We start from the raw sequence: 18279 nt of genomic DNA, 5'->3' as shown, positions 1-18279 counted from the left end.
AATAATCATTTTTTGGGCAAAGTTAAATGATTTTTCTTTGATATTGATTTTTGAGTAACAAAAAAATAACCTAGTGTTTTAATGTTGATGATCTAAGTATGAAATCTCTTCACCGAAGATATTTCATACCCCGAAGTTTTTTCACACAACACCGGGCGCCCGGGCCACGTGTAGGGAGGAGACAACGTTTTTTTCTGAAAGGCGGAAAAAAGTAGCGATTATCGCTAGTTTGGTTACAAAAGTAACGAAGATATCGATATATATTTAAATAAGTAGCGGATGGCCGATAACCCGATTTTGTTATCAGCGATAAAGTATCGCGATAACTTATCGCGATAACGCCCAGCTATGATTCAGTGGTAAATAAATAAGCAAAAAGGAAATCCCAAGGTCTCCGGCGTTTCGTTTTGACTTTCTCAGAAAGTGGACCTTTTAGCAGATGGGGGTCGTCTGCCCCCCGCCCCTGAAAAATACAGCCCACGGCACCTCAAGCACTGTGTAGTATTCAGCAGGCCCGACACACTTACTTACCACACACTCGGTGAAGTTGATGGAGTATTCATCGTTAAGGTCAACAGAATCCCCGCCCGCCAGGTCGTCCAGCCTTCTGTGGTGGGCCTCGAGACACGCCCGGCGCGCCAGGTCATCGCTGAAGGGGGAGCCGGGGAGGGCGGGGCTCAGCGTCACGAAGAATTTCCTGTTGTCTTCATGGTCGACGTCCACGTCCACGTCGAAGAATGGAGTGCTGCGGAGGGTAAGTACTATGAATAGGAACGATGCTTTCTTTTTTACCGTGTGTGTGTGTGTGTGTGTGTGTGTGTGTGTGTGTGTGTGTGTGTGTGTGTGTGAGACAGTAACATTATGCTAATACTGAGTTAGTCTTTTCTGTTTACTTATCTATCTTGATCTCTATTTACTTGTGTGTTTTGGGATATTTGTTGCCCCGCCCCTCTGTCCCTCCACGTCTGTACTCTTCTCTCTTCCTCGTCCTTATTGTTAGTCTTGTTCCTCTTCGTTTAATTTCCCTATTTTTCCTCACGGGGTTGAAGGGATTGATGCCCTTTCATGGTTGCCAATGATAATGATAACCTTTACGAGAATCAACATCAAGAAGAGCACAAGCAACACAGCTTCTTTGGCCGCGGCCACACTGGGAGCGAGAATGCGAGGGCGGGAGCGGCGAGGCGAGTCTCAGTGGCCGCACGAGGAGCCATTTGAGGCGAGGGTGTCATGGCACTGCGCCCGCCTTTTTGAATTAATAGTCGACAGCCCGGCCATCAGCTCATGTTCTGGACGGCATGGCATACGTGCTGAAATCCCTTGTAAAATTTGTACTAGAGACTAGTAGGATGAAGTGCCGAGTGCTCTCACGGCTGCAGGACGCGTGGGCCATGTCCGTGCTTAAAGCTGTATGCATACAACACATGAGGAGGCTCAGCACTGGCGGATCCAAGGGGGGGCCCAGGGGGCCCGGGCCCCCTCCATGGTCCTGAGCGGTTACAGGAAAACTAGCTCAAAAGCGCGATGCGGCTGTAACAATAAAACTCGCGGGACATTCCACATTGTGTGTTAGGCAATATCGTCGGACACTTCAACAAGAAAATGGATGCTCGTTCTTCAAGGCCAAAGTGGCCAAGAAGAGTGGTGATGGTGACCGTGACGGCAATGAGCTCGAGCAACAGCCAGGCACTTCGACAACGACAGATGACAGACCTGACACCGAAGCCGAAGCTGACGCTGAGGAACAGGAGGACGAGCTCCTCCTCTTTCGCATGGCACACTGACACTGCCTGCAGCTCCAGTGGACGTCACCAGCGACATTGAGAACAAGGCGGCCACGGACACCGAGAAAATGGCCATAATCAACCTGTCTGTCGAATCGCTGCCTCTCACCGACGAAAGTGGTTATAAGAGGCGATTCCAGCCAGGCTGGTGCATCACATGCCCCGGACTGAAACACTCGCTGCTGAACAAGGGCGGATACTTCATAGCCTGTGTGGTGTTCGACGGAGACACGGGCGGAGTTGGAGGCCAAAGGCTGGGCACCATGGTGTTGAAGCCGATGTGCAAGTATAAAAAGGCCACCGAACTGCTCAACAGCCACAACGCGTGTGGGTATCATGCGGCGGCTATGACGCAAATGGAGAGGTTTGTCGACACTGTACGAAACCCGATGAGGGCTGTCGACACCATGCTACAAGCGAAGAGGAAGGAGCAGATCGAGACCAACCGGCGCATGCTGGTTCCAATCATCACTCAGAGCATCGTCTTCTGCGGACGAAATATGCTGCCCCTCCGTGGACATCGGGATGACGGTCCATTGGACCTCTCTACTCCGAGCAAGACTGGAGAGGGAATCTTCAGAGCGCTACTACGTTACCGAGCCCGGGGAGGAGATGCCGACCTCAACCCCTTCATCACCAACTCGGCCAGCCGGACCAGTAACTCCGCCCTCATCAGTAAGACCATTCAGGACGAGCTAATCGATATCACAGGTGGGTGACACCACAAAATAGCTCTCTTATTCCCAGAGTAGAATGCACGCTAAGAGCAAGTGTCACTGAGTCATGTTCTGCCTCGCAGGTCGACTGTTGCAAGCGGAAATTTTGGCCGGAGTGTCCGGGGTGGACGCGGTGCTATTGAAGGAGACCTCGGACGTCTCAGGGAAGGAACAAGCCACCATCATCATTCTACACGTCAAAGAAGACATCAAGGAGGACTTTCTCGCTTTCGTCCGTGCCCAGGACCTCACCGGTGAAGGCCTGGCCCAGCTGCTCATCCGCACCGTCGATGGCCTTGGCTTGGAGATGTCAAAATGCCGGGGCCTAGGCTTCGACGGGGCGAGTGCCATGCATGATAGGGAAGCTCAGGCTGTGCCGCCATCATCATGCAGCAGTACCCCCTGGCGAAACCGATCCACTGTTTCAATCACCGACTGAACCCGGTGCTGACCAAGGCCTGTGATGTCAAAGAAGTCAGACTCGCCCTCCAGACGCCTAACGAAGTATAAAACTTCATCTACGCAAGCAACATGCGGACGCTCTGGTTCACCGAGTTCGTGAAGCTTTCCTCGGCCAGGCGGGAAAAGCGGGTGCCCCTGTGTCCCACCAGATGGGTCGAGCGGCGTGATACAGTCCTCGTGCTCATTGAGTTTCTGGCTCCCATCGCGGTTTTCCTGGAGGATGAGATGAAGCTGGATGCCAACGCTGGGCTCTAACTCGCCGCGATTCGAGACCCCCGCTTTCTCGTTGGGCTGGTTGTGGCCGAGTCAGTTTTGGCGCACACACTCGAGCCGAGCAGAACCCTGCAGAAGGACGGTGACCTGGTATCTGCGAACGCACTGATTCGTGAGATCGAGACTCTATTGGCCAAGTTCAGAGCGGATGCCGAGGAGTAATTCCACTCTGTGTTCACAAAAGCCAAAGACCTCCTGGTTGAAGTGGACCCAGCTCACGGTGACGTGCCTGTTCCCTGAGTCTGTGCACGACAGACACAGCGCGCGAATGGCCCGGCCGCTACTGCTGAGGAGTACTATCGATGCTCAGTGTATATTTCGCTCGTTGACCAGGTGACCGTCGAGCTGAAGAGCAGATTTGACGACGACACTGTGCCAGTTGCTCTCCGGTTGAAGAAGCTGCCCAAGGGCTCAAAAACAGACGTGGGTGCTGTTCTTGAAGCCGCTAAGCTCTACGAGAGCGACGTTGAGTCATTGGTGCTCGTGAGGACGGAGACACAGCGGTGGGCACGTTCGAGACTCAAGAACGCGAAGGAATACGCCGAGGCCCGTATGTTCCCGAACATCGCAAAGCTCCTGACCATCCTACTGACCCTGCCGGTCTCAAATGTAGAAGCCGAACGGTCGTTCTCAGCCCTGAAGCGCCTAAACACATACCTGAGGAGCACCATGGCCAGGATCGCCTCCACGGCCTCGCGCTACTCGCCGTCCACAGTGGCGTGCGTGTTTGTTGATCGTGTGATAAACAAGTTTGCGGAGAAGAACCGCCGTCTTCTCTTTGCTTAGGCTGCAATGTGGCTGAGTGCTCGAGCTCGTTAGGAAATGGTCTGTGCTTTTTCTCAGAGGAATCGGCCGTCCCATTTGGATCCGAAGAGGAACACTGGCCGCCTAGGAATGCCTTGGCACCAAGTCCAGGTCGTTATGCCGTTGATGCAGGTCAGTCCACCAGATATTCAGGAGCACCACTGCCGAGAATGGCAAACCGGTAATGCTAATGCCCCTTCCACCCGCAAAAATCCTGGCATCGGGACCCCAAAAACTTTTCTTCCGGATCCTCGCCTGAGGCTCAGGTCAATAACTGGTGCAACAGAAAAGCCTGACAACTTGCAGATAATACACGGGGTTTGAAAAGCTACTGAAGCAGTGCCAAGTATGTGAGAGAATCGCAACACACGTTTGTTCTGAGGAGCAGTGCGTGCAACACTATGAACGGTGGATGAGGTGAGGTGTTTTTATGACTAGCTCCATGCTTCCGAGCAGTTTGCTTATGACGACCATTGCCAACGGCTATGAAATGCGTACTAATATGAACTATTCTATCTTATACAGAAAAGCCTCCTGAAAACGATGGTGTTACAGTATCACAAAACGCCAAACAAGCGAAGCACGGAACTATTTACAAAAACATTTCACCTCATCCATCGTTTGTGCTGACGTTGGTGGGCGCGAGGGTGTGTGTCGTGTTGCCAGGCTAAATTTTATACTGCGTGTCGTGTTGCCAGGCTAAAATTTATAGTGTGTCGTGTTGCCAGGCTAAAATTTATAGTGTGTGTCGTGTTGCCAGGCTAAAATTTATACTGTGTGTCGTGTTGCCAGGCTAAAATTTATACTGTGTGTAGTGTTGCCAGGCTAAAATTTATAGTGTGTGTCGTGTTGCCAGGCTAAAATTTATACTGTGTGTCGTGTTGCCAGGCTAAAATTTATAGTGTGTGTCGTGTTGCCAGGCTAAAATTTATAGTGTGTGTCGTGTTGCCAGGCTAAAATTTATAGTGTGTGTCGTGTTGCCAGGCTAAAATTTATACTGTGTGTCGTGTTGCCAGGCTAAAATTTATACTGTGTGTCGTGTTGCCAGGCTAAAATTTATAGTGTGTGTCGTGTTGCCAGGCTAAAATTTATACTGTGTGTAGTGTTGCCAGGCTAGTGTTGCACCGCTCCTCAGAACAAAAGTATGTTACGATTCTCTCTCTCTCTCTCTCTCTCTCTCTCATACAAACACACTCACAAGTCGTGCAGCATCAGTTTGGCCAAGACGAGGGTGAGGTTCAGGGGCGCCATGGCAGACGGTGAGCTCCAGTCAAAACAGTCCCGCCCAAAGACCTCCTGCATAGCCGCCTGCCAGCCCTGGGTCGCGTCCTGGTCCACCGCACCGAGGCAGCTGTCGTAGAAGATCCTCATTTTGCCCAGGGCGGAACCCTCATCTGGGTCTGTTGTGTCCAGCTCCTCTGTCAAGGGTTATAGAGTGTTGATGTGTGGCATTATCATTATCATTATATTGTTGTTGTTGTTGAAGGAGACGAATAAGGTAGAGATCGAGCGGGGAGTGCGCATTCTTTAAGATGCCGAGGAAGAAATGAATGAACTTGATTAGGAAGGAGGGAAGGAGAGAGGGGCTATGGAGAGAAGGGAGGGAGGGTGGAAGAAGGGAAGGGTGAAGGAGAGAAGGAAGGGACTAGGTGAGGGTTATGGGGAGGAAGGAAAGAAAGGAAAGAGGGAAGAAAGAAGGAAGGAAGAAGAGTAATTAACACACACTCACGGACACACACACACACGTACAAAATGCCTCTATAAACCTATCCCAAAACAACACACTTGCTGCCCACCTTTGATCAGATTCCGGGCGATGACTTCTGGGTCCCGGGCGTGCAGGAATGGGTTCTGCATCAGGCCACCACAGGCGTACTGGTAGAAGTCCTGTAGTGGTGGTAGTAGTAGTAGTAGTAGTAGCAGTATTAGTAGTTGGTGATACATTCATTACAGGGAGTGTTACTACTAATGTGTGTGTGTGTGTGTGTGTGTGTGTGTGTGTGTGTGTACCAATATTGAGAATTGCCTAGACATATTTTATAGAACTTATAAATTTGTGGTCAATTCAGAATTCTCTCTCTCTCTCTCTCTCTCTCTCTCTCTCTCTCTCTCTCTCCAGAAAGCGTTTGATAAAGTCCCACATCATAAATTACTTTATAAATTAAAGCAAATAGGCATTGACGGTCAAGTAAACCAATGGATCGCGAATTGGTTGAACAACAGACAACAAAGAGTTGTGATTGACGGATTTAACTCAGAGTGGGCGCCGGTCACTAGTGGCGTCCCTCAGGGCTCGGTTCTTGGCCCAGTGCTCTTCATTATTTATATCAACGACGTGGATGTTGGACTCAATAATCGCATTAGTAAATTTGCAGACGACACAAAGATTGGTAACTCGGTTTCACTGACGAAGACAGGCAAAGCCTCAAGAGGATTTGGACAAAATTTCAGCTTGGTCGGATAAATGGGAGATGCCCTTTAACGTAGACAAGTGCCAGGTCCTTCAAGTTGGAACAAAAAATAAGAAGTTCGATTACGAAATACGCGGCGTTAAACTCACAAGTGTTCAATGCGTTAAGGACTGGGGATCAAAATCGCGTCAAACCTCAAATTCTCATCAGTGCATCGATGCAGCAAATAAATCGAACAGAATGTTGGGCTTCATTAAAAGAAACTTTTATTCAAAAATAAAGATGTAATACTTCCGCTCTACAATAGTTTAGTCAGACCCCACTTAGAATATGCGGTACAGTTTTGGTCTCCCCACCATGCAAAGGATATTGCTAAACTAGAAGGTGTTCAGCGTCGAGCAACAAAAATGATCCCTTCCTTGCGCAACAAATCCTAACATGTTCTCTCTTGAGAAACTTCGCCTCCGAGGAAAACTGACCGACTGTTTTAAAATACTTAATGGTTTCACGAATGTAGACAAATCAAAATTGTTTCTAATCGATGACACTTTGCGAACGAGGAATAATGGCCGAAAACTTAAATGTAGACAAGTAAATTCAGATTGCACCAAATTTTTCTTCACCAGCCTTGTAGTGCAAGAATGGAATAAGCTTCCACCTTCAGTGGTCCAGTGTAACAAGATTGACTCCTTTAAAAACAAGCTCGACCAACACTTCCTTCAACTTAATATAGAGTAGAAAAGCAACGTTTTGGAGCCATCTGATTAGTGTAGAATCACTTAGGTTTAAGGACAGACCACCTAGTCTGGACCATGGGGTCTGTGTGGTCTGATTTTCTATGTAAATCTATGTAAATCTCTCTCTCTCTCTCTCTCTCTCTCTCTCTCTCTCTCTCACCTCACATATGTCGACATTCCCTGTATGGTCCATCGTGGCGAGCATGTTGGAGGCCAGGGTCTTGCAAGCGGGCGTCTCACAGTGCTTTTTCTCCTCCTCCGGGCTTGTAGCAGTGGCGGCAGGAAGGGTAGTGGTACTAAGAGTAGTAGCAGTAGTAGTAGTAGTAGTAGTAGAAGTAGTGATAGTAGTGGGTTGTTCAGTGGTGGTTGAGATTACGGTTGTCTCGGTGATGTTCGTGGCGGTCCCGTCATAGGCATCAGTGGTGGACATAGTGACGGTGGTATAGTCATCAGTGGTGAACAGAGTAGTGTCGTTAGTTGAGTCATCAGTGGTGAACAGAGTAGTGTCGTTAGTAGAGTCATCAGTGGTGGACAGAGTAGTGACGGTGGTATAGTCATCAGTGGTGGGTAGAGTAGTGACGGTGGTAGAGTCCTCAGTGGTGGACAGAGTAGTGACGGAAGTATAGTCATCAGTGGTGGACAGAGTGTCATTAGTAGAATCATCAGTGGTGGACAGAGTAGTGACGGTGGTAGAGTCATGCACAGTGATGTCATTGTCATAGTCATCATAGTAATCAGTGTCGTTGGTGGTGGTGGTTGGTGGTGATGATTCGGTGGTGGTGATAGGGAACAAGGAGTCGTCAGTAGTAGTAGCAGTAGTAGCAGTAGTAGAAGGAGGAAGAGGAGTACGAGTAGTAGCAGTAGTAGTAGTAGTCTTTTCAGTGGTAGCAGGAGTAGTAGTAGGTGTAGTAGCAGTGGTTGTTACTGATTCTGTTGTTGTTGTTGTTGGTGGTGGTGGTGGTGGTGGTGCAGGAGTAGTAGTAGTCGTTGTTGTCGTCGTGGTCGTCGTCGTAGAGGTCGTGGAGGTGTCTGTCAATACGTCCGTCCTTTCACCCGATTTTGCTTGCTGTGGAAAAAAATATAACAACAATAATAATGACAATAACAACATTTCGGAGCTCGCACACCCTCATTTGACAAGGCTTTGGTGGAGGTTGTTGTGTTAGTGTTTCCATGGGTAGTGTTATGAGCCTAGTGATAGTTTGACAAGGCTTTGGTAGAGGTTGTGTTAGTATTCGGGCTGGGCCGACCATCAGGCCCCACCTGGAAGAAGCCTTGGGCCGACCATCAGGCCCCACCGGGAAGATGCCTACCGGCGCAATAGGCAACAACGTAAAAAAAAAAGAAAAAAAAATTCCCATAGGTAGTGTTATGAGCCTATAGTGATAGTTTGTCAAGGCTTTGGTGGAGGTTGTTGTGTTAGTGTTTCCATGGGTAGTGTTACTGATAGTTTGAGAAGGCTTTGGTAGAGGTTGTTGTGTTAGTGTTGCCATGGGTAGTATCATGAGCCTGGTGATAGTTTGACAAGGCTTTGGTAGAGGTTGTTGTGTTAGTGTTTCCATGGGTAGTATCATGAGCCTGGTGATAGTTTGACAAGGCTTTGGTAGAGGTTGTTGTGTTAGTGTTTCCATGGGTAGTGTTATGAGCCTGGTGATAGTTTGACAAGGCTTTGGTAGAGGTTGTTGTGTTAGTGTTTCCATGGGTAGTGTTATGAGCCTAGTGATAGTTTGACAAGGCTTTGGTAGAGGTTGTTGTGTTAGTGTTTCCATGGGTAGTGTTATGAGCCTAGTGATAGTTTGACAAGGCTTTTGGTAGAGGTTGTTGTGTTAGTGTTGCCATGGGTAGTGTTATGAGCCTACTGATAGTTTGACAAGGCTTTGGTGGAGGTTGTTGTGTTAGTTTTGCCATGGGTAGTGTTATGACCCTAGTGATAGTTTGACAAGGCTTTGGTAGAGGTTGTTGTGTTAGTGTTGCCATGGGTAGTGTTATGAGCCTGGTGATAGTTTGACAAGGCTTTGGTAGAGGTTGTTGTGTTAGTGTTTCCATGGGTAGCATCATGAGCCTGGTGATAGTTTGACAAGGCTTTGGTAGAGGCTTTTGTGTTAGTGTTTCCATGGGTAGTGTTATGAGCCTAGTGATAGTTTGACAAGGCTTTGGTGGAGGTTGTTGTGTTAGTGTTGCCATGGGTAATGTTATGAGCCTAGTGATAGTTGACAAGGCTTTGGTAGAGGTTGTTGTGTTAGTGTTTCCATGGGTAGTGTTATGAGCCTAGTGATAGTTTGACAAGGCTTTGGTGGGGGTTGTTGTGTTAGTGTTTCCATGGGTAGTGTTATGAGCCTAGTGATAGTTTGACAAGGCTTTGGTAGAGGTTGTTGTGTTAGTATTTCCATGGGTAATGTTATGAGCCTAGTGATAGTTTGACAAGGCTTTGGTGGAGGTTGTTGTGTTAGTGTTTCCATGGGTAGTGTTATGAGCCTACTGATAGTTTGAGAAGGCTTTGGTAGAGGTTGTTATGTTAGTGTTTCCATGGGTAGTGTTATGAGCCTGGTGATAGTTTGGCAAGGCTTTGGTAGGGGTTGTTGTGTTAGTGTATCCATGGGTAGTGTTATAAGCCTAGTGATAGTTTGACAAGGCTTTGGTAGAGGTTGTTGTGTTAGTGTTTCCATGGATAGTGTTATGAGCCTAGTGTTAGTCTGACAAGGCTTTGGTAGAGGTTGTTGTGTTAGTGTTTCCATGGGTAGCGTTATGAGCCTAGTAATAGTTTGGCAAGGCTTTGGTAGAGGTTATTGTGTTAGTGTTTCCATGGGTAGTGTTATGAGCATAGTGATAGTTTGGTAATGCTTTGGTAGAGGTTGCTGTGTTAGTGTTTCCATGGGTAGTGTTATGAAATGGAGGCATACTTTCCACGTACTTTCTCTACTCCTCATGCTAAAAGGCCTTGGTTTAATCACTCTTGTTCTCGTGCTGTCAAAGATAGAGAGGCAGCTCACAAAAGGTACCAGAGCCTTCGAACTCCCGCTAACCATAATCTTTACATTTCTGCCCGGAATCGTGCCAAATCTATTCTCCGATTTACCAAAACCTCCTTCATTGATAGAAAATGCCAAAACCTTGCTTTTTCTAATTCTTCCAGTGACTTCTGGCACCTAGCCAAAAACATCTCCTTCAACTTCACTTCTTCATCTTTCCCTCCTCTCCTTAGTCCTGACGGCAGCACCGCCGTCTCATCTATCTCTAAGGCTGAACTCTTCTCTCAAACTTTCTCTAAAAACTCCAATCTGGACGATTCTGGGCATATTCCTTCTACTCATCCCCCCTCTGACTTCTTTATGCCTATTATCAAAATTCTTCCTAGTGATGTTCTCTATGCCCTCTCTGGCCTCAACTCTCAGAAGGCTAATGGACCTGAAGGAGTGCCTCCTATTGTCCTTAAAAACTGTGCTTCCGTGCTGACACCCTGCCTGGTCAAACTCTTTCGTCTCTGCCTATCAACATCGACCTTTCCTTCCTGCTGGAAGTACGCCTTCGTACAGCCTGTGCCTAAGAAGGGTGACCGTTCCAATCCCTCAAACTACCGCCTTATAGCTTTACTTTCCTGTCTATCTAAAGCTTTTGAATCAATCCTTAACCGGAAGATTCAAAAGCACCTTTCCGCTTCTAACCTTCTATCTGATCGCCAGTATGGGTTCCGTAAGGGGCGCTCTACTGGCGATCTTCTTGCTCTCTTAACTGACTCTTGGTCATCCTCTCTTAGCCGTTTCGGTGAAACTTTCTCGGTTGCGCTAGACATATCGATAGCCTTCGATAGAGTCTGGCACCAGTCTTTGCTTTCTAAACTGCCCCCTTTCGGATTCTATCCCTCTCTCTGTTCCTTTATCTCCAGTTTCCTTTCCAGCCGTTCGATCTCTGCGGTGGTAGATGGTCACTGTTCTTCCCCTAAACCTATCAACAGTGGTGTTCCACAGGGCTCTGTCCTATCACCCACTCTCTTCCTGATATTCATCAATGATCTTCTCTCCGTAACAAACTGTCCTGTCCACTCATACGCCGACGACTCCACTCTGCATTATTCAACTTCTTTCAATAGAAGACCATCACAACAGGTAGTACATGACTCCAGACAGGAGACTGCAGAGCGCTTAACCTCAGACCTTGCTATCATTTCCGATTGGGGTAGAAGGAACCTTGTGTCCTTCAATGCTTCAAAAACTCAATTTCTCCACCTATCAACTCGACACAATCTTCCAAACACCTATCCGCTATTCTTCGACAACACTCAGCTGTCACCCTCTTCAACACTAAATATCCTCGGTCTATCCTTAACTCAAAATCTTAAGTGGAAACTTCACATCTCCTCTCTCACTACATCAGCTTCCTCGAGGTTGGGCGTTCTGTATCGTTTCCGCCAGCTCTTCTCCCCCTCACAGTTGCTATCCATATACAGGGGCCTTGTCTGCCCTCGTATGGAGTATGCTTCTCACGTGTGGGGGGGCTCCACTCACACAGCTCTTCTGGACAGAGTGGAGTCTAAGGCTCTTCGTCTCATCAGCTCTCCTCCTCTTACTGATAGTCTTCTACCTCTTAAATTCCTTCGCGATGTTGCCTCTCTTTCTATCTTCTATCGATATTTTCACGCTGACTGCTCTTCTGATCTTGCTAACTGCATGCCTCCCCCCCTCCTACGGCCTCGCCTCACACGACTTTCTGATCAAGCTCATCCCTATACTGTCCAAACCCCTTAGGCAAGAGTTAACCAGCATCTTCACTCTTTCATCCCTCACGCTGGTAAACTCTGGAACGATCTTCCCTCATCTGTATTTTCTCCTGCCTACGACATGAACTCTTTCAAGAGGAGGGTATCAGGACACCTCTCCTCCCGAAATTGACCTCTCTTTTTGGCCACTCTACTCTATTCAGGAGCAGTAGTAGCGGGCTTTTTATTTATTATTGTTTTCTTTTTGTTTACGTCATTGCACTGTCTCCTCTGCAGTAAAAAAATAAAAGTGATAGTTTGACAAAGCTTTGGTAGAGGTTGTTGTGTTAGTGTTTCCATGGGTAGTGTTATGAGCCTGGTGATAGTTTGACAAGGCTTTGGTAGAGGTTGTTGTGTTAGTGTTTCCATGGGTAGTGTTATGAGCCTAGTGATAGTTTGACAAGCCTTTGGTAGAGGTTGTTGTGTTAGTGTTTCCATGGGTAGTGTTATGAGCTTGGTGATAGTTTGACAAGGCTTTGGTAGAGGTTGTGTTAGTATTCCCATAGGTAGTGTTATGAGCCTATAGTGATAGTTTGTCAAGGCTTTGGTAGAGGTTGTTGTGTTAGTATTCCCATAGGTAGTGTTATGAGCCTAGAGATAGTTTGACAAGGCTTAGGTAAAGGTTGTTGTGTTAGTATTTCCATGGGTAGTGTTATGAGCCTAGAGATAGTTTGACAAGGCCTAGGTAAAGGTTGTTGTGTTAGTATTTCCATGGGTAGTGTTATGAGCCTAGAGATAGTTTGTCAAGGCTTCTGCACTATGAACATGAAAAACACTCATGAGGACCCGACTAATCTATCTTGTGGCCTTGGGAAATCGTTGTTGTGGGAACCGAGAGCGCCTGAGAATACGGTCCTTATATAGACACACGGGTCAACTCACCTCCGCCAAGCTTTCATGTCCGGGCGATCCAGCCTTGGGCACGATGCAGAGGATGACGATGATGATGACGAACACCGCCGCCAGTGCCCCAAGCAGCACACTCGTACGCTTGGTTGCCCTCGCCATGCTGACCACGGACTGAAATGTGACGGGACTGAGACTCGGAAATACTATACTGAGGGAAATATTACTGGCCACAGACTGCAGGGGAAATATATAAGACTGGTGATGCTGTGAAGAGTATAAGAGAGGAGACAGAGGAAGAAAGAGGAGGCGGAGGAGGAGGAGGAGGAGATAGAAGAAGCAGGAGGAGAAGATAGAAGAAGAAAGAGGAGGAGAAAGGGATAGAAAGAAAGGAGAATGAGGAGGAGGAGGAACTAGAAGAAATAGGATAGACTGGCAATGCTGTTAAGAGTAAATTATTGTTATTATTATTATTATTATTATTATTATTATTATTATTATTATTATTATTATTATTATTATTATTATTATTATTATTATTATTATTATTATTATTACTATTATTATTATTATTATTATTATTATTATTATTATTATTATTATTATTATTATTATTATTATTATTATTATTATTATTATTATTATTATTATTATCATTATTATTATTATTATTATTATTATTATTATTATTATTATTATTATTATTATTATTATTATTATTATTATTATTATTATTATTATTATTATTATTATTATTATTATTATTATTATTATTATTATTATCATTATTACTATTATTATTATTATTATTATTATTATTATTATTATTATTATTATTATTATTATTATTATTATTATTATCATTATTATTATTATCATTATTATTATTATTATTATTATTATTATTATTATTATTATTATTATTATTATCATTATTATTATTATTATTATTATTATTATTATTATTATTATTATTATTATTATTATTACTATTATTATTATTATTACTATTATTATTATTATTATTATTATTATTATTATTATTATTATTATTATTATTATTATTATTATTATTATTATTATTATTATTATTATTATTATTATTATTATTATTGTTATTATTATTATTATTATTATTATTATTATTATTATTATTATTATTATTATTATTATTATTATTATTATTATTATTATTGTTATTATTATTATTATTATTATTATTATTATTATTATTATTATTATTATTATTATTATTATTATTATTATTATTATTATTATTATTATTATTATTATTATTATTATTATTATTATTACTATTATTATTATTATTATTATTATTATTATTATTATTATTATTATTATTATTATTATTATTATTATTATTATTATTATTATTTTGATAAGCTACCAAAAACCCCTTCAGGGTGCAGATACAACACGTTGAACCACACAAAATACCAAAAGGTCCTGGAGAAAAGCAAAGGCGGGGAATAGTTAAGAAACTGGCCAGTCAAAGCCAAAAGGAGGAAAAATAAAATTACTGTTTCAAAAAGACATTCTCACGAGACTTACATGTAGAAATGTCGGCAGAAAGCACAATCTCATTGGGTAACTGATTCCATAAGGTTGTCAACGACGGAAGAAAACATATTTGTGTCGAACAAAAATACACAGGATTAAAAGCAAGATCGTTTTGAGTAAAAGCAAACCTCGTGACCCGGGCAGGAGTAAAGGATCAGGCAAAGCATTGTGTAAGGATGCCGATTAACTATTCTTAAAAACTTTAAATAAATTGCTAAGGGCACCAACTTGACGCCGATGATCAAGATCAAGAACAAGTGCCGGAGAAATAAATGTTATTGAATTAATAGCTCTGTCAAGTAACTTTAAATGGCAATTGGCAGCAGACATCCAAACAGGAGCACAATACTCAAAGTGGGCAAAATGAATGCATAAAAAGATTTGATTACAGTTGAGTCACAAGGAAATATTTCGAAGCACTTACGAAGTAAGCCTGTCTTCGTGCAACAGTGGAAGACATGGAGCGGGTGAGCTTCTCAAATGTCAGTTTAGAATCAAGAGTGACTCCCGACAAACGGATACTAGAAACATCCTTAATCTGTTCACCAAGAATGTTCAAACAAGGATGAGGTGCATTCAAGGTACGGGATCTACTGATGGTAATGGAATGCGTTTTATTAACATTAAGCTTCATGACACCAAGCGGTGGAAGGGAAAGGAAGAAGGAAGAGGAGGGGGAGGAGGAGGAGGAGGAGGAGGAGGAGGAGGAGGAGGAGGAGGAGGAGGAGGAGGAGGAGGAGGAGGAGGTGGAGGAGGAGGAGGAGGAGGAGGAGGAGGAGGAGGTGGAGGAGGAGGAGGAGGAGGAGGAGGAGGAGGAGGAGGAGGAGGAGGTGGAGGAGGAGGAGGAGGAGGAGGAGGAGGAGGAGGAGAATAAAGTGCTATATAGACACACAGATAGATGAAAAAGTAAAAGAAACAGTGACAGTAATATAAGGAAGAGAATAAAAAAATATTAGTAGTAGTAGTAGTAGTAGTAGTTGTAGCAGTAGTAATATTATAGTAGTAGTAGTAGTAGTAGTAGTAGTAGTAATATTATAGTAGTAGTAGTAGTAGTAGTAGGGCTCCTTCACCCCGGCAGTATTCACGACGGCAGGAGGGATGGGACCAAGGGCGCAGAGCTTCTACGCAAGACTCGCCGAAACACTGGCAGATAAGAAACAGCAGCCAAAAAGCTGTGTGGTCGCCTGGATGGGATGGAGGCTGTCCTTCTCCCTCCTGAGGTCAGCCTTGGTCTGCCTGAGAGGAACCAGGTCACCTGCACCCAAAACCACCCGCATTGCTGACCTGGACTTTGAGGCGACGGTGGTTGATAGTCGTATCAACCACAAGCTCTGTTAGCGTAAAAGTAATATGTTTAGTAAGGTTTGTAATATTAAATAAAGATGGTTGTCGGCCACAGTCATTGGCGGGGTGGGGCCAATTAATTGCTTTGTGAAAGGATATGAGAAAATATACCGCTCACAACGCAACTCTAATAGATGGAGGCCCGTAGTAGTAGAAAAAAAAAGTAGTAGTAGTAATATTATAGTAGTAGTAGTAGCAGTAGCAGTAGCAGTAGTAGTAGTAGTAGTAGTAGTAGCAGTAGCAGTAGTAGTAGTAGTAGTAGTAGTTGTAGTAGTAGAGAGAGAGAGAGAGAGAGAGAGAGAGAGAGAGAGAGAGAGAGAGAGAGAGAGAGCACATAAGAACATAAGAACGTAGGAGTCTGCAAGAGGCCGGGAGGCCTGTACAAGGCAGCTCCTTTGAACCTAAGCTCCCGTGTATCTAACCCCACCTAATATCGCTGTCCATGAATTTATCTAATCTAATTTTGAATATGACAATTGTATTGGCACTCACCACATGACTGCTCAGCCTATTCCACTCATCCACCACTCTGTTAGTAAACCAATTTTTGCCTATGTCCCTGTTGAATCTGAATTTATCCAGTTTAAACCCATTACTATGTGTCCTGCCCGGTTCTCTTACCAACAAAACCTTATGAATGTCCCCCTTATTAAAGCCCTTCATTCATTTATAAACCTCGATCATGTCTCCACGCACCCATCGCCTTTCTAGAGAATGCAAGTTTAACTGTTTGAGTCTTTCCTCGTATGGCAAGTTTATCAATCCCTGAATCATCTTAGTCATCCTCCTCTGCACCGATTCTAACATTTTGATATCCATTCTATAGTAAGGTGACCAGAACTGAACCGCATAATCAAGATGAGGTCTAACTAATGCTAAATATAGTTTGAGGAAGACTTCGGCGCTTCTGTTGCTTACGCTCCTTAAAATAAATCCCAGTACCCTGTTTGCTCGATTTCTAGCTTGAATGCATTGTGCCCTTGGACGGAGATCAGAGCTCACTAAGACCCCTAAATCCCTCTCGCACCCAGACCTGCTTATGAGAGTGTCATTTAAGCAATAGTTATGTGAGGGGTTGTCCCTATCTACTTTCAGAATACTGCACTTCCCTACATTGAACTCCATCTGCCATTTATCCGCCCAGTCATTCAATCTGTTGAGTTCACCTTGGAGAATACTAGCGTCCTGATCCGACTCAATTACTCTACCGATCTTGGTATCATCTGCAAACTCACTGACATCACTAATAATTCCTGTATCTAAGTCATTGATATAAATAATAAACAAAAGTGGACTTAATACCGAACCTTGTGGGACCCCACTCGTAACACATCCCCAGTCAGATCTTTTACCATTGATTTGCACTCTTTGCTTCCTATTGCTAAGCCACGCCTTGACCCAGTTCAAAACTTTACCCTCTACTCCGTGAGCCTGTAATTTAAGCAACAGTCGTTGGTGAGGAACTTTGTCAAGCGCTTTACTAAAATCAAGATAGAATACATCATAATGCTCATCTCTGTCTACCGCCTCAAATACTTTATTGTAGAAGGACAAGAGATTGGTGAGGCATGACCTTCCTTTTGTGAACCCATGCTGCGAGTCGTGAATTAAGCTATGTTTCTCTAAATGCTCCCGAAAGTTCCTGGCTATTATGGACTCCAGCATCTTGCCTAAAACCGATGAGAGAGAGAGAGAGAGAGAGAGAGAGAGAGAGAGAGAGAGAGAGAGAGAGAGAGAGAGAGAGAGAGAGAGAGAGAGAGAGAGAGAATTACATAGAATTACATAGAAAATCAAGCCACACATGGTCCAGACTAGGTGGTCTGTCCTTAAACGTAAGTGATTCTACATTATTCAGATGGCTCCAAAACGTTGCTTTTCTACTCTAGTTAATATTAAGTTGAAGGAAGTGACGGTCGAGCTTGTTTTTAAAGGAGTCAATCGTGTTACACTGGACCACTGATGGTGGGAGCTTATTCCATTCTCGCACTACAACGTTGGTGAAGAAAAATTTGGTGCAGTCTGAATTTACTTGTCTACATTTGAGTTTTATGCCATTGATCCTCGTTCGCAAAGTGTCATCGATCATAAACAATTTTGTTCTGTCTACATTCGTGAAACCATTAAGTATTTAAAAACATTCGATCAGTTTTCCTCGGAGGCGACGCTTCTCAAGAGAGAACATGTTAAGGGTGGAAAGCCTTTCTTCGTAGGATTTGTTGCGCAAGGAAAGGATCATTTTTGTTGCTCGACGCTGAACACCTTCTAATTTAGCAATGTCCTTTGCATGGTGGGGATACCAAAACTGTACCGCATATTCCAAGTGGGGTCTGACTAAACTATTGTAGAGCGGAAGTATTACATCTTTATTCTTGAATAAAAAGTTTCTTTTAATGAAGCCCAACATTCTGTTCGATTTATTTGCTGTATCGATGCATTGCTGTGAGAATTTGAGGTTTGACGCGATTTCGACCCCCAGGTCCTTAACGCATTAAACGCTTGTGAGTTTAACGCCGCGCATTTCGTAATCGAACTTCTTATTTTTTGTTCCAACTTGAAGGACCTGGCACT

At 44.2% G+C, this 18279-nt stretch overlaps 1 protein-coding gene and 1 long non-coding RNA gene across 3 annotated transcripts in view; both read right to left on the bottom strand.

The window, feature by feature from the left end:
• The window catches only part of LOC126996772 (uncharacterized), a 62048-nt gene that overhangs the window by 36708 nt on the left and 7061 nt on the right, over nt 1-18279 (bottom strand). The window contains exon 2 of the long non-coding RNA XR_007751533.1: nt 17971-18279. This exon is cut by the window's right edge and continues 1635 nt beyond it. This is a non-coding gene — a long non-coding RNA (uncharacterized LOC126996772). The remainder of the gene's footprint in view (nt 1-17970) is intronic.
• The window catches only part of LOC126996767 (serine-rich adhesin for platelets-like), a 53482-nt gene that overhangs the window by 32566 nt on the left and 2637 nt on the right, over nt 1-18279 (bottom strand). For both annotated transcript variants that reach the window (XM_050857601.1, XM_050857602.1), the window contains 5 exons: nt 12823-12960; nt 7348-8253; nt 5836-5926; nt 5238-5457; nt 532-745 (listed from right to left, as the gene is read on the bottom strand). In XM_050857601.1, coding sequence (XP_050713558.1) covers nt 532-745; nt 5238-5457; nt 5836-5926; nt 7348-8253; nt 12823-12948 — 1557 coding nt within the window. In that variant the 5' untranslated portion in view covers nt 12949-12960. Of the gene's footprint in view, nt 1-531; nt 746-5237; nt 5458-5835; nt 5927-7347; nt 8254-12822; nt 12961-18279 lie in introns of those variants that run through there.

Source organism: Eriocheir sinensis, chromosome 11 (genome assembly GCF_024679095.1).
Source record: "Eriocheir sinensis breed Jianghai 21 chromosome 11, ASM2467909v1, whole genome shotgun sequence".
NCBI lineage: Eukaryota > Metazoa > Arthropoda > Malacostraca > Decapoda > Varunidae > Eriocheir > Eriocheir sinensis.
Note: the sequence above shows the minus strand (reverse complement) of the source record. Positions and strands in the feature narration are given on the sequence as shown.